The sequence below is a fragment of the Anolis sagrei genome, chromosome 5 (assembly GCF_037176765.1).
Source record: "Anolis sagrei isolate rAnoSag1 chromosome 5, rAnoSag1.mat, whole genome shotgun sequence".
Taxonomy (NCBI): Eukaryota; Metazoa; Chordata; class Lepidosauria; order Squamata; family Dactyloidae; genus Anolis; species Anolis sagrei.
The window spans coordinates 73,789,602-73,805,870 of record NC_090025.1 but is presented as its reverse complement, the minus strand read 5'-3'; the positions used below and the strand labels follow the sequence as shown (position 1 = coordinate 73,805,870).

The 16,269-nt window shown below is 40.7% G+C and overlaps 1 protein-coding gene across 1 annotated transcript in view; it reads right to left on the bottom strand.

Moving 5' to 3' along the window:
• KDR (kinase insert domain receptor) overlaps positions 1-16,269 on the bottom strand; it is a 68,860-nt gene that overhangs the window by 38,522 nt on the left and 14,069 nt on the right. Inside the window, exons 3-10 of the mRNA XM_060778534.2 lie at positions 13,093-13,289; positions 11,948-12,090; positions 11,637-11,805; positions 8,204-8,358; positions 5,898-6,072; positions 4,373-4,484; positions 2,721-2,884; positions 542-698 (exon numbers count right to left, since the gene is read on the bottom strand). Of these exons, the coding sequence (XP_060634517.2) occupies positions 542-698; positions 2,721-2,884; positions 4,373-4,484; positions 5,898-6,072; positions 8,204-8,358; positions 11,637-11,805; positions 11,948-12,090; positions 13,093-13,289 (1,272 nt within the window). The remainder of the gene's footprint in view (positions 1-541; positions 699-2,720; positions 2,885-4,372; positions 4,485-5,897; positions 6,073-8,203; positions 8,359-11,636; positions 11,806-11,947; positions 12,091-13,092; positions 13,290-16,269) is intronic.

Genomic DNA, 16,269 nt, shown 5'->3' with positions numbered 1-16,269 from the left:
TTATTATTATTATTATTATTATTATTATGATTATGATTATTATTATTATTATTATGTAGACGAGGCCACAGAGAAATATATTGTTTTCAAGTGTGTTCAAGTGACAAAATTTATTCAGGGAAGATCTAAACTGGACATACCTATGAATTTATGAGAGTTTTGCTATTAAAACTGGTGGGGAGGGGGTTTGCTGTGGGGGAGACAAAGGAAATCATCTGCAACATCTGTGTGTGTGCACCAATCTGTTTTGCTGAAACCAAATCCCTTGTGCTTTCGCATTCACAACAGATTAAGAGGAAGTTTTGTCTACTGCCAGGAAAGGGTGGAAATAAATATTTTTATACAGACTTCGCTCTTCCTTTCTCCTATGATCAGGTTTATTATTCTGCTATGTTGGATAATAAAAAGCTATTTTAGTGAACTCTTTAGTCCACTTCTTTGAATTATTGGCCTCAAACAAGAAAAATGATGGATACTAAAATAGCAATCCTCAAAAAAGAGGATCAAAGATACAACAATGGGTAAATCATGTTGTACTTACTGAGGATTGAAAGTACATTCTTCTTCCAACTGCCAGTACCACTGAATCTTCACCGATGCTGGAACAGCATAGACTGTGCACGTTAACATTTGTGTTGAGCCGTATTTATAAGAATCCACAGGAGCCAAAAGAGCATTCTCTCCAATCTGAGGAACAACTACAGGTGGGGAAAAGAGATAAAGACATGTCTTCATTAATGGAGTCTTATAATTAAACTGCATTTAGTACAAAAAAATGAGAGTTGCAACAAAATGTGTGTCTGTTTCAGAGCCCAATCGGGCCCTATCTACACTGCCATCTAATTAAGTTTTTGAATCTCTGTTTTGAACTCGATGATATGGGTCTACACAGCCATATCATCCAGTTCAAAGCAGATAATCTGGATTCAATAATTGTGTAGATGGGCCTTTAGGCTGGATCTACACTGCCATATAATCCAAATCAAAGTGGATTATCTGGATTTTATATGGCAGTGTAGATGGGACCTTAATTTTATAGAGTGGAGAGTAATTGCCTCAATAATTTGTCAGCATATGTTGACCATGATAGGTGCTTCCTAAAGATTTTTGCATGTCTTGGGACTTTCCCCAGGCCTGTCATAGGCCTTTCAGAGCGGACCTATATCCCAGGATCTGATCCTATGTTTTCTGTTTATCCCAGATTATCTGGCAGTCCACATTCTGAAACTGGATTATACGGAAGTATAGATCCAGCCTTAAAATGCTACTTTTTCCAGATTGAAAGTCCGTAAATTCGGACAGATTATTAAAGGGGTCTGTCATAAAATAAAGTATAGGTAAGTAGGTAGATCAATGATTCTCAACCTATGGGTCCCCAAGTGTTTTGCCCTACAACTCCCAGAAATCCCAGCAAGTTTACAAGCTGTTAAAAACCACTAGTTGAGAACCACTGAGGTAGATAGTCACTAGACATCAGACAGTAATTGGCAAAGAAGATAATTCATGTGTGTGTATTTTTCCAGCGGGAAGCACAAGATTGGAAAGAACCTGCTATTGCCCAAAAGATAAGGTATCTGCTTTGAATTGGATTATACTGAAGATGCACCTGGCTACAATACGGAAGTGTAGACACATATCATCCAGTTCAAAGCACATAATATGAATTCAGAGTCTAGGGGCGGATCTAGACAGCCCTTTTATTGTGGAGACTTCTGCAATAAAAAGGGAGCTCTCCAGACAATGTCTGGACAATCCTGAATTAATTCACCACAAACCAGGAAAACCCTGGTTTGTGGCGAATTAATTTGATAGTGGGTTTATTCCACGCCTTCTTGGAAGGCATGGGATAAACCCACTACTTCTACTAAATTAGCCCGGAAAACTGTGGGAATTCCAACCTCCTCCCCAAAAGCCCTACCCACCCCGATTTAAAAATAAAAGTATTTACCAACCTCCATTGGAGAGTTGCGGCAGTTCTCCTAGCACGTAGAAATGATGTGCCAGAAGAACTGGGGCGGGGGGGGGAGGAAAATCACACCTTCCCCCCACTTTGGCAGCTCCCCAATGGAGGCTGGAAAGCACTTTTATTTTTAAAAGGGATGTTTAGGGATTTTGGGGAGAAGGTAGAGTCTCCAGGTAGTCTCCTGGGCCACTCCTGGGATATGTATGGACAGGGCCCCAGGAACATCCGTGTTTTTTAAACGCGGTTGCTCCTGGGATATAGCCCTGTCTGGAAGGGCCCTGGGTTATATGGCAGTATAGATCTAGCCTGAAATACTGCAGAACAGGCCATGCATTCTCTATTCCTCCATTAAATGAACATTAATCAGGCTAATATCCTGAATTTCCTACAAAGCTACCTTCACTCTTCCATACAACCAGAGATATTGTTGTCCCATCCCTGTCCGCACAAAACAAGCTATTTTTGTAGAAGCAGCAGACAATAATTTCCCCAGCAGCCAAGTGGAGGAGAAACATGAAGTGAGAAGCTAGACAGGACAGCGACGGGAGGGCAGGAAGGATGGGAGAGGCATACAAGGACATCAGAGAAGGGCTTGGTAAAAGAGCACCCTGAAGACAGGAAAAGAGCAGGACACAAAGACAAACACACATGCTGGGAAAACTGAAAGCATCATCATCATCAATACCGTCATTTTAAAAAACCTACTTAACCAGAATTTGAGTCTGATGAAACCAAGTATTTTGGGATAAGGTTTTACCATTCACAGCCAGATGAAAAGTATGCTTTTTCTGCTCCTTGTCTATGGGATTGGTCAGCACAACAGTATAATTCCCAGCATCTCTTTCATTTGTTTGGGTAATTGTCAAGGTGTAACCGAGTTTAATGGTACGATTTGCAGTCATGACATTTCCATTTTTAAACCTGCAGAAAAAAGAATTGGTCCTTTGTTAAGGTTGAATGGCAATGCATTTATACAACATAGATATAGGATCCCATTTGTACCTTTTTTATTTATTTCATGTCAAAAGCATTGCATAAATAAATAAGTATAAAACTAATAAAATAGAGGGAGCACAAGCAGCTAAATAATTTTAGATCAAAAACGGGCAACAGTGACAGCGTTGTCTGTAGCTTTAAACAGTTCTTCCTCTGTGCATGAGGCAGGGCATTGTGGGCAAGCATGCAGATGCGGAGTTGTTTGTTCTGCTCCACAGTCGCACAAGGTGGAGGACTCTTCTAAGTCAGGGGTCCTCAAACTAAGGCCCGGGGGTCAGATGCAGCCCTCCAAGGTCATTTACCCGGCCCTCGCTCAGGGTCAACCTAACTCTGAAATGACTTGAAAGCACACAACAACAACAACAATCCTATCTCATCAGCCAAAAGCAGGCCCACACTTCCCATTGAAATACTAATAAGTTTATATTTGTTAAAATTGTTCTTCATTTTAATTATTGTGTTTTAAGTGGGACTTTTTGCACTACAAATAAGTTGTGTGCAGTGTGCATAGGAATTCATGTTTTTTTCAAATTATAATCCGGGCCTCCAACAGTTTGAGGGACTGTGACCTGACCCTCTGTTTAAAAAGTTTGAGGACCCCTGCTTTAGATCCTCAAAACAAGTAGTTACTGAGTAAAACTATATGCTTATTACAGTGACCAGCATAATTAGAATATTATAAACTAAAAACTTTTCAGCTTCTTTCACCAAACTGTTGAAAAAAACATCAAAGAGTCCTCCACACAGCCATATAAACCATAATATCAAGGTAGATAATCCACAATATCTGGTTTGAACCGGATTATCTGAGTCCACACTGCCATATAATCCAGTTCAATGTGGATTTTGTACAACTGTATGGAAGTGGCCAAAGAATACATTTTGCTTTAAAGGCTTTCGTTGTTACAATGTGTCAATCATTGCAATATTGACCGAGGCCCCTTCTACACTGCCAGATAAAATCCAGATTATCTAATTTGAAATGGATTATGTGACGATGTAGAGTCAGATAATCCAGTTCAAAACAGATGTGATTATTCGCTTTGATAATCTGGATTATATGGCAGTGTAGAAGAGGCCTATAGCTGGATCTTCACTGCCCTATATCTCAGCATCTGACCTCAGATTATCTGTTTATCTCATATAATCCAGTTCAAAGCAGATAGTCTGGGATCAGATCTTGAGATACTGGGCAGAGTAAATCCAACCATTGTCCAATTGTTTCTTTTAAAAATTTGATGTGTTTTCATTTGTATGATGGTGTTTATATTTAATTGTTTTTTATTTACTATATATCCGCTTTGGTGGTTTTATTGATAGTGGTATAAAATGTTTTAAATAAAATAAAATGAAACTGTAGCAAAGGAAATAATTAGAATCACTTTTAAAAGGAAAATCTTTTCTGATTCTTACCATTTTACATCCGGTGATGGATAAGCTTTGAACAGCACTGGAATTTTAGCAAGTTCGCCCACTTTTACCTCCACCAAGGATGGCATTCTTCCCAAAAAGATGAAAGGCTTTTCTGTTCAGATTTGAAAGAAAACAAACAAATCAGAATATTTTCTTTTTCCAGAAATGCATGCTGTCACGTGGCTCATTTGTAAAGACAATGGGCATCCTATCCCAAAACAATCGAGACTGCTGAAATACGGTGATTTTTCTTAAAGGTTGAGGTGATATCATCAGGCTATGCTTTACTCTGGACTATCAGAAATCACGTCCCAGCATTTTAGCTAAGGCATTTTAGCTAAGGGAGCCCCCAGTGGCGCAGTGGGTTAAACCCCTGTGCCGACAGGACTGAAGACCGACAGGTCACAGATTCGAATCCGGGGAGAGGCGGATGAGCTCCCTCTATCAGCTCCAGCTCCTCGTGCAGAGACATGAGAGAAGCCTCTCACAAGGATGATAAAACATCAAATCATCCGGGCGTCCCCTGGGCAACGTCCTTGCAGACGGCCAATTCTCTCACACCAGAAGCGACTTGCAGTTTCTCAAGTCGCTCCTGACACGACAAAAAAAAGCTAAGGCTGTATAAAATCCACATTGAACTGGATTATATGGCAATGTGGACTCAGATAATCCAGTTCAAAGCAGATATTGTGCATTATCTGCCTTGGTAAAAGTAAAGGTAAAGGTTTTCCCTGACATTAAGTCCAGTTGACTCTGGGGAGTGCTGCTCATCTACATTTTTAAACCAAAGAGCCAGTCTTGTCCTTAGACACCTCCAAGGTCATGTGGCCAGCATGACTACATGGAGCACCATTACCTTCCCACAGAAGTGGTCCCTATTGATCGACTCGCATTTGCATGTTTTCAAACTGCTAGTTTGGCAGAAGCTGGGCCTAACAGTGGGAGCTCACCCCACTCCTTGGTATTCTGCCTTGGTATTCTGGGTTATATGACTGTGTGGAAGGGCGCTAAGATCAATGCTCCCTCTACACTGCCATGTAAAATCCAGATTGTCTGCTTTGAATTAGATTATATGGCAGTGTAGACTCAAGTGTATTACCACTCACAAATGGGTAACATGTTGATACTATATATCATCCAGTTCCTTACTGTAGGTGCATCTACACTGCCGAATGAATGCAGTTTGATACCACTTTGTCTACCATGGCTCAGTGCTATAGAATAATACAAGCTGCAGTTTTACAAGGTGTTTAGCCTTCCCTGCCAAAAAGTATTGGTGTCTCAGGCCACATCTACACTGCCATATATAATCCAGATTGTCTTGAACTGGATTATATGGCAGTGTAGACTCATATATTACAGTTCAAAGCAGATCTGATATGATAATGACGACAGGATTTACACAACCCTATATTCCAGGATCTGATTTTTAAAAGACCGAGGAAATCTTGGGGTTCAATCTAATAAGCATCTTAATGCTTTTTCACAAGTATCCAACAGATATAAATCCTGAGATGTGCCTTACCATAAATTATAACATTGATGCTGCTTTTCCGAGTCATTTGGCTGCTGGAGACGGTGCACCTGTATTGACCTCCATCATTTAAGTCCACACTGTCTATGGTGAGATTGCTGACAAACTTCTTCTCTTCATTGCTAGGCGAGGTTATAACCCCATCCCGGATTATAACGTGCTTGTTCTGTAATACAGAAATAAAAATAATTCATTCCCACCTCGCCCTTTCAGATTCCCTGCCACTACATATAGGAAATCCAGTGGGATTTGTTTACCAAGGCTGGATCTACACTGCCCTATATCCCAGCATCTGCTTATCCCAGATTATTTGGCAGTGCAGACTCATATAATCCAGTTCAAAGCAGAACATCTGGGATCAGATCCTGGAATGTAGGCCCCTTCCACACAGCTGAATAAAATCCCACATTTTCTGCTTTGAACTGGAATATATGGCAGTGTGGACTCAAGAGAACCCAGTTCAAAGCAGATATTGTGGGATTTTCTGACTTGATATTCTGAGTTATATGGCTGTGTGGAAGGGCCCATACAACAGTGTAGATGCAATCTAGGTTGATCTCAGAGCACAAAAGACAAGACTTCTCTCCAAGTAATAGCTTCTCAACTACAATAGTAAAGGTAAAGGTTTTCCCTGACATTAAGTCTAGTCGTGTCCAACTCTGGGGGGCGGTGCTCATCTCAATTTCTAAGACGAAGAGCCGGTGTTGTCCATAGATGCCTAAAAGGTCATGTGGCCGGTATGACTGCATGGAGTGCCTCCACCTTCCCGCAGAAGTGGTTCCTATTGATCTACTCACACTTGCATGTTTTCTAACTGCTAGGTTGGCAGAAGCTGGGTCTAACAATGGGAGCTCACCCTGCTCCCTGGATTTGAATCACCAACCTTTTGGTCAGCAACAACAACAAGTCTTGGGAAGTCTGACTTGGCCACGGTAGTCCATGCTCTGGTTACATCCCATATAGACTACTGCAACGCGCTCTACATGGGGCTGCCTTTGAAGACTGTCCAGAAGCTTCAAATGGTCCAACAGGCAGCAGCCAGGTTGTTAACAGGAGCAGCACTCAGGGAGCACAAAACTCCTCTGATGCGCCAGCTTCAATTATTGCAAGTTTGCTACTGGGCACAATTCAAAGTGCTGGCTTTAGGCTTTAAAGCCCTAAGCGGTTCCAGCCCAGTTTGCCTGTCCAAACACATCTCTCCCTATGAACCATATTAAGATTGTCTGGAGAGGCCCTGCTCTCGGTCCCACCCCCTTCACAGATGTGATTGGGGGGAAATGAGAGACAGGGCCTTCTCAGCGGTGGCCCCTCTGCTATGGAACGCCCTCCCCAGAGATATTAGATTGGCCCCTCCCTCCTAACATTTCAAAAGAGAGCCAAAACCTGGTTGTTTGAGCAGGCATTTGCAGATGCAGTGCAACTGACGAATTGAGATCCATGGAACAATTGGATGATGGGACGGAAAAATGATTTTAGTGATGAGACGCTGAGGAATTGTGTTTTATGATTTTTATTGTTTTATCGCTTTTATATGGTTTATATTATATGTAAATTTTTTACTGTATTGTATGTTGTTGGGGGCACTGACTGCCAACTGTAAACTGCCTCAAGTAACCTTCGGGCTGAGAGGGGCAGTATATAAATATGGTAAATAAATAAATAAACAACAACAAAACTTTATTTGTATACCGTTCTATCTTCCCGAGGGGACTCAGATTGGTTACCAAGTAACATCATCAATATATACAGAGTAAACAACATAAACATAAAATTAACAAAACAATATAAGCATAAAATTCACAATAGCACATATATATTTAAAATAATCCTGCCTGTTCAAGGCAAATTTAAAAGGCTGGGCCGAGGCTAGTGCAATATCTAGAGGGCCCGGGAAATTAGGTGCAATGCTGTAGCAGGCAACAACAATAGTAAGTATAGTCTATGGCTGTTCATTTCCGGGGTCTAATAAGAGGAAGTGACCTGGATAATTGTTAGAAAAAGATATGGTCATGTTCAACAATATCGGGGCTAAGCTAGAACTAGTCGATCTCAAAGGCTTGTTTAAACCACCAGGTCTTCAAGCTCTTACGAAAGGGGTGGAGGGATGAGGTCTGTCTTATTTCTCTAGGAAGGGCGTTCCAGAGGCGGGGGCCACCACTGAGAAGGCCCTCTCTCTCGTCCCCACCAACCGTGCTTTTGACGGTGGTGGCAACTAAAATCTAGAGATACAAAATAATTAAATTAGATATTTTAAAAGACCCATAATTTGTTGTCTTTCTTTTAAAATGAAATACTACCTTGTTTGCTGCTGCCTTCTTTGCTGGATAGTCCCAGTCGAACACAACCCCCATATTCAGCTCAGTCCTTGCAGTACAGTTTAGAGCTAATTTATCTCCTACTGCCAGCGCAACATTGTGTGGAGGGCTCATGGTAAGATCATAGATTCTGTATCCTATGGGAGAAGAGGAACCATTTGTGCAATTATTCAGGACATACACAGAGAGATAGTTCTATAAGAAACTTTATAAACAAAGCACTTCCAAAGTATGTAATGGTTAAGCATCCCTTGAAATTCTGAAATATCCCAAAGACAGAAATTGCCTACATGGGTGGCTGATAAATGACATCTTCACTTTCAGATAGCTAAATGTACATAAACTTTGTTTTATGCATAATAGTATATATGAAGGTAACAAGAAAACCATCTAGAACTAGAACGAGCCGACAGTAGCTGGGTTTACACTGTGATATAAAATGCAGATTATCTGTTTTGAACAGAATTATATAGTAGTGTAATTATATGGCAGAATTATATGGCAGATGGCATCCTTGAAGTGACTGGCTTGACCTTGAAGGAGCTGGAGGTGGTGACAGCCAACAGGGAGCTCTGGCGTGGGCTGGTTCATGAGGTCACAAAGAGTCAGAAGTGACTGAATGAATGAACAACATATGGCAGTGTAGACTCATATAATCCTGTTCAAAATAGATAATGTGGATTATTTGCTTCAATAATCTGGATTATATGGCAGTGTTGATCCAGCCAGTGTGTCTCTACCTGGGATGCTTTGGGCTAGATCTACACTGGCATACAATCCACTTCAAAGCAGATAATCTGGATTTTATATGGCAGTGTATATGGGGCTTCAAGGAAGATAGATGCCAGCACATGCAATAGGAGCGTAGGTTTGGGTCCCTTCTACACTGCCATATAAAATCCAGATTATCTGCTTTGAACCATATTATATGGCAGTGTAGACTCATATAATCCAGTTCAAAGCAGATAATCTGGGTTATCTGATTTGATAATATGGATTATAGGGCCCTTTGTCTGTGGTTCTGCTTTAAAAACTCTCTGCAATTGTGTTTGTTTTCGTGTTTCTTTTTGGTTTTTGCTTTTGGATCATTTTGTTTGTTTGTTTGCTTGCTTGTTTCTTTTTTTCAGTTTTCTCTTGTTCAAGTTTTGCTTATGTGCATGGGGTGGGGGAATGTTTAGTGAATAGACAAATGCAGAAATATGGATCTGTAGTTTTTAAGTATGTTATGTTTGCTGTTTTTTCTGCAAAAACTAATAAAAATGTGTTTTAAAAACTTTCTGCAATTATGCTTTGAGACCAACAACTCTTGCAATGTCTGATTTCTTTTTGGCGGGTGGGGAGGCTGTAACTCCCAGAATTTTCCAATCAGGATGACTATTACTTTATAAACCGCATTGAGTCGCCTGCTAAGGGCTGAAAAATGCGGTATAAAAATGAAGTAAATAAATAAATAAATAAATAAATAAATAAATAGAGGACTAGCTATCCACTGCCATGTGTTGCTGTGGCCCAGTCTGTGTATATGTGTTGTGTGTGTGTGTGTGTGTGTGTGTATATATATATGGTTTTTGCAAATGTGTTGTAATGGGTTTTTTGGGGGGCTTTTAAAGTCCCTTCTGCTGTGTTTTTCAGTGTTTTTATGAGTGATGGTCACTTGTTGGCCTGATCGGTGTATTGTGTCCAAATTTGGTGTCAATTCATCCAGTGGTTTTTGTGTTATGTTAATCCCATAAACAAACATTACATTTTTATTTATATAGATTGTGGGAGTTGAAGCCCATACAGAGAAACTGCTCCATGCCCTGAAAATCTGTATATTGGAATATTAATCTCTACATGTGAGAGGTTCTTCGAAGTCCTGCTGCTTCCCTTCACCCACCAGCCCACTTCTTTGCTTGTGTTTTTTCTGTCTGTCCTGGCTGCCTCTCTCTTGAAACCCAGCTACAAGCAAAGCAGCTGGAGGATGTGGTTTCACAGGAAGTATTCAACATCCTTCTCACACCTATTGTTTCTTGGATTTCAGTTGCTACCACCTTAGTGACTTTGCAGCTGGAAGGCATCAACACCGGGCAAGCCTTACATGAGGCAGAATGAGGTAATTGCCTTGTGCAGGAGATGCTGAGGACCAAGTTGCAGATAGAGCTGCGCATGACATACCACCTAAAGTTGGATCTAAGGTAAAGGTAAAAGTTGTCCCCTGACATTAAGTCCAGTCATGTCTGACTCTGGGGTGTGGTGCTCATCTCCATTTCTAAGCCGAAGAGCCAGCGTTGTCCATAGACACCGCCAAGGTCATGTGGCCAGCATGACTGCATGGAGTTGGATCTACACAGCCAAATATCCCAAGATCAGATCCCAAATTAGCTGCTTACCCTAGATTACCTGGCATTTAGACTCATATATTCTTGTTCAAAGTAGATAACCTGGAATCAGATCCTGGAATATATGGCAGTGTAGATCCAGCCTAAGATATTTTGCTATCTGACTTCAGGCAGGACAGAAATTGTTGGATTTCAGGAGAAACTACTTTTTGTTGCTAGTGGAATTGAAATTGTTCTATTCTTTATCTCTAGTCCTCATATGGCCAATTAGGTCCCTTTAATTACATTGCCATATAATCCATTATCAAACCAGATAATCCACATTATCTGCTTTGAACTGGATTATATAAGTCTTCTTGTTGTTGTTGTTTATTCATTCAGTCATTTCAGACTCTTCGTGATCTCATGGACCAGCCCACGCCAGAGCTCTCTGTCGGCTGTCACCTCCCCCAGCTCCTTCAGAGTCAAGCCAGTCACTTCAAGGATGCCATCCGTCCATCTTGCCCTTGGTGCCCCCCCCCCCGTATATAAGTCTACACTGCATATAATCCAGTTCAAAGCAGATGATCTGGTTTTTATATGGCAGTGCAGAAGGGGTCTTAGGAGCCTTCCACACTGTCCCTATATCCCAGGATCTGATCCCAGGTTAGAATAATGGAGTTGGAAGAGACCTCATGGCCCATCCAGTCCATCCTCTTGTTTATCCCAGGTTATCTAGCAGTGGGGACTCATATATTCCAGTTTAAAGCAGATAATCTGGGATCAGATCTGGGATAATAATATAATATGAAGCTGATGTATCTGTATACAAAATGTTTTAAATGGTTAGTCAGAAAAAATAGTATTTGATTGAGATGACTTCTCAGAGGCCCCTTCCATACAGTTGAACAAAATCCCACATTATCTGCTTTGAACAGGAATATATGGCAGTGTGGACTCAAATAACCCAGTTCAAAGCAGGTATTGTGGGATTGTCTGTCTTGATATTCTGTTGAAGGGCCCAGAGTCATCTCAATCAATGTGGCTCCATACTGTTGCAATGCCCTTTCTTACATTGTATGAAATAAAATAGCAACAACAGGTATATATCTTACCTAAAACCACCATGATGTACATCAGGGACTGATAACTTTCACCATCTATCTTTGCTTTGCAGAAGACGAAGCCAACATCACTGATCAAGCTGGTGGGAATGGTGAACCCTTTCTGACTCTCCCAGGTTCTGGTTTTGCCATCAGGAACAAACACTTTGTCTGGATACATCTGCATGGATATCACAATAACAATCAGTTAAACTCATCATTTTTTTCTAAAAGAAGGTAGGTAGGGAAGCAGGAAATATGATAATATGTGTCAGTGCGTAGAGCTGAAACACTATCAAAAATAACATTCTGGTTTATCTTACCGTATAGAGCGAAACATTCAGATTTGATGTAGACCCAAGGCAGGGAATCACCACAGTTTTATTTTCAGTTATGTAGATCACATCTGGTTTTTCACTGGCTGATTTCAAAAATGGAGATCTATAATCTGGGAGGTCTGTAAAATCTGCAAGATGTAAATAAACAACACTAGTTTTTGCTAAGTGCTACATCACAGAACATACATCAGAGACTGAAAACCTTCACCTTCTATCTTATTGTTATTGTTTCTAAGTAGAAAAATGGAGCATATACTTAATTTGCAATACATCTCACCACAGCATTCTATTCAGCGGCATTTCTTCCAGCTTTGTTGACTTCTGGTGCTGAATACCAAAGAAGTCAACGCATATTACTATATAAAGCTCCAAGTACAGTTTTGGTCTAACTTACCTATCTGAACGTATCTCTCCTTATGAACCATATAGAACATTAAGATCTTCTGGGGAGGCCCTGCTCTCGGTCCTGCCTTCCTTGCAGATGCGTTTGGCGGGGACAAGAGACAGGGCCTTATCAGTGGTGGCCCTTCGACTGTGGAAAGCCCTGCCTAGGAATATAAGATTGGCTCCCTCCCTCCTGACTTTTCGAAAGGTGAAAACCTGGCTTTTTGAGCAGGACTTCCCAAATACGGCATAGCTATACGAAATCATGGAACCACTAGATGACGCAGTTGAATATTGACTTGACATGGAGATGCTCACGATAATGTTTTAAAGACTTTGTATGGTTTTTTAATATTCTTATATTGTATGCTAATGTTTTTAACAATACTTTATTATTGTTTTACTTGTTATAATTGTTGAGGAATCAAATTGTTGCCAATTGTGAACCGCTCCGAGTCGCCTCTGGGCTGAGAGGGGCAATATATAAATGTGGTAAATAAATAAATAAGTACCCACTATAAGAGAGAAATGTCCATACCAATATGAGCAAGGAAATTTCTTCTCTCACAAAAAAATAACAGATATGCAGAGGCCCTTTACAGCACCATAAAAGAATTCAATTGCAAAGTTAGAAATAACTCCTATTTTGTTCCATAGAAGAAAAAAATTGTATAGGATTACTGTTTTAATCTTTTGTTTCCTTGTTTATTATCAAATAAAGGGAATTACAATACTAAACACCTTACCTTGTACATAGACATAAACACTTGCTGCTGTATGGTTGTCTTCGTAAAAGCATTTGTAGGCTCCAGTGTCATTGCCTTTTACATTGCTAACTGTGAGGAGCTTACAGTACACATTTTTCGTACAGTCTGTCACTGCCACACGGTTTTCAAAACTTGTCTGGTTGTTGGGCCAAAACCATTCCAAGGCTCTTTGACCACTAGGAGACAAACACAGGGGTGTAAAGATAAAAAAGGAACCCTTTAAAGATCATAATGAGCAATCACTAGTGGCCGAGTATGATCGTATTCCAGAGGTAGAGTCTTGGCAGTGAATCCTAAATGACTGTGAATAACGATTCTGGTTCTATATGGTCTATTATACGGAGGATATAGATTTCCAGATGGGAGGTGGTCACAACAAGGATTTACTTGTTGCACCTTCCTCTTGGCATGTTTCTTCCTTTCACCCTGTATTTGTGCCTCTTCAAAATCCATAGCACTGTTGGTAACTGCTGATCTTCAATTACAATGCTCAAGTTGTAAGTGGACATCTCCCATTGTGAATGAAGAATACACAGAGCTGTGTTCATTCATTGATAAACCACCACACCATTCTTTGAATAAGCCACCACAAACCAACAGCATCTCCGATAAAATGACCTCAAATAAAGTATAATTCAATAGAGTGTTCACTTAGTCAGCTGCCATTCATCTAGTGATACACTTGCACATATAAATAATATCTAATTTACATTTTTTGCGCTTGAATTTAATTTTATAACAGCTTTAGGTATCAAAACAAAGCCACATGAAACCATAATTAAGAACACAACCACAGGAAGATGATTTACAGTAAGCTATTAGAATGGGACACGGAAAAGGACCTGGTCAAAGAAAATATGATTGCTTGGGCCAAAGACTTGGAACACTCCATCCTGCTCCGAGAATGGGAAGATATCTGGAGGAAAAAGATTAGATATGCCACCTCGGCTGATATCACAGAAAATTGGTATAAAATGGCCTACAGATGGCATCTCACCCCGCAAAAAATATCAAGATACTACAAAGGAATAAACAGTAATTGCTGGAAGTGCGGCTCTGAACTAGGCACATACCTACACACCTGGTGGCAATGTAAGAAGGTAAAGAGATTCTGGACAGAGATCCATAAACAGATTCAACTGATAATCCAGACAAAATTTGATTTAAAACCCGAATATTATCTACTCCATCTAATAGACTTCGACCTGGACCTTAATTACGACAAAATTCTTTACCATCTAACCGCAGCAGCAAGAGCAGTGTTAGCGAGAAAGTGGAAACAAAAAGAGATACCCTCAGTAGAAGACTGGCTATTAAAAACCAGAGACCTGATGGAGATGGACTCGCTAATCTAGTATATGACAAAAACAAGAAAAGAAGAATGGATTGGGAACCAATGAGGTCATACCTAAGAGATAAGAAAAATATCTTACTAAACTACGAGCAGTAGGGTAATGGAAGATAAATAATATAAGAAGAAGAATACAGGTTATTAGCTATGGAATATCATCCGCCGACTATTTTGGAAGTCAAGCTTTTTTTAGCATCCCGCACCCCCCTCCCTTTCCTTCTGACATACCTCCCCTGCCTCCCTTCACTCTCCCAGTGATCCAGTGACCCTCCCCTCCCCCCCCTGCCCTGCCCCAGCACCCCATGCCTCCCTCGTGTCCCCGACTTTGTATGTATTTAATTGAAAATGCCAATAAAGAATAATTAAAAAAAAAAGAACACAACCACAGGCAGCTCAAGGATTGGAATTATGTATTATGTAATGGTTTTCCTATTGTTGTTACAACAACAACAACAACAACAACAACAACAACAATGTTATTTGTAGACTGCCCTATCTCCTCAAAGGGACTTAGGTTGTTGTACTATAGTAAGCTCAGGAGGAAGAACAATGGCTGTAATTATATTTTTTTGGTTTTATAGGCATCATACCAAACCATACCTACAAACCCACTTGGAGCCCTGCCATTGATAACGTAGTTTGTGCACATTTAGAAGACCTACAAGCCACTCTAAATATCTTTGCAGAAGCATACAGGAAGTTCAGCCTCTCACTGAACATCAACAAAACCAAAGTGCTCTTCTAGCAGTCACCAGCTAATCCCTCTGCAATGCCATAAATACAGCTTAATGTAAATACAGCTTAGAAAATGTTGACCATTTCTGCTACCTTGGCAGCCACCTCTCCACAAAAGTCAACATTGACACTGAAATACAGCACCACCTGAGCTCTGCGAGTGCAGTATTTTTCTGAATGAAGCAGAGAGTGTTTGAGAATCAGGACAGCCGTAGGGATACTTGTTTATAAAGCTATTGCCCTGTTATATGCCTGCGAAACGTGGACTGTCTATAGACATCACATTCAACTCTTGGAACAATTCCATCACCGTTGCCTCCAAAAAAATCCTGCAAATCTCCTAGGAAGACTGGTGGACAAATGTCAGTGTGATGGAAGAAGCAAAGACCACCAACATTGTAGTGATGCTCCTATGCTATCAACTCTGCTGGGCTGGCCACGTTGTCCGAATGCCGATCACCATCTCCCAAGACAGTTACTCTACTCCGAAATCAAGAACGGAAAATGGAATGTTGGTGAGCAGGAAAAGATGAGTTTAAAGCTAATCTTAAAAACTGTGCCATAGACACTGAGAACTGGGAAGCCCTGGCCCCCCAGTGTTCTAACTGAAGGTCAGCTGTGACTAGCAGTGCTGTGGAATTAGAAGAGGCACGAATGGAGGGTGAAAGGGAGAAACATGCCAAAAGGAAGGTATGTCAAACTAACCCTGACCAGGACCACCTTCCATCTGGAAACCAATGCCCTCACACGCAGATCAAGAATAGGGCTCCACAATCACCTACCGAACCAATACCAAGACAAAACATTTGGACGTACTCAGACAACAAGGGATCACCTAAGTAGTAAGTATCACCTACAACATGGAATTTCATTCTCTTGTAGTGAATACCTGGAAGGAAAATTTGGCTCTCTGAATTGGTTGCGACAGTGGTTAAAGGAAAACTCAGGTGCACCTACACTGCCATATAAAATCCAGATTATCAACTTTGAAGTGGATTATATGGCAGTGACCTTAACTCCTATGGCTCCATGCTGTCGCTATTTGTCTCTGTTGTCACAGGAGAAAGAGA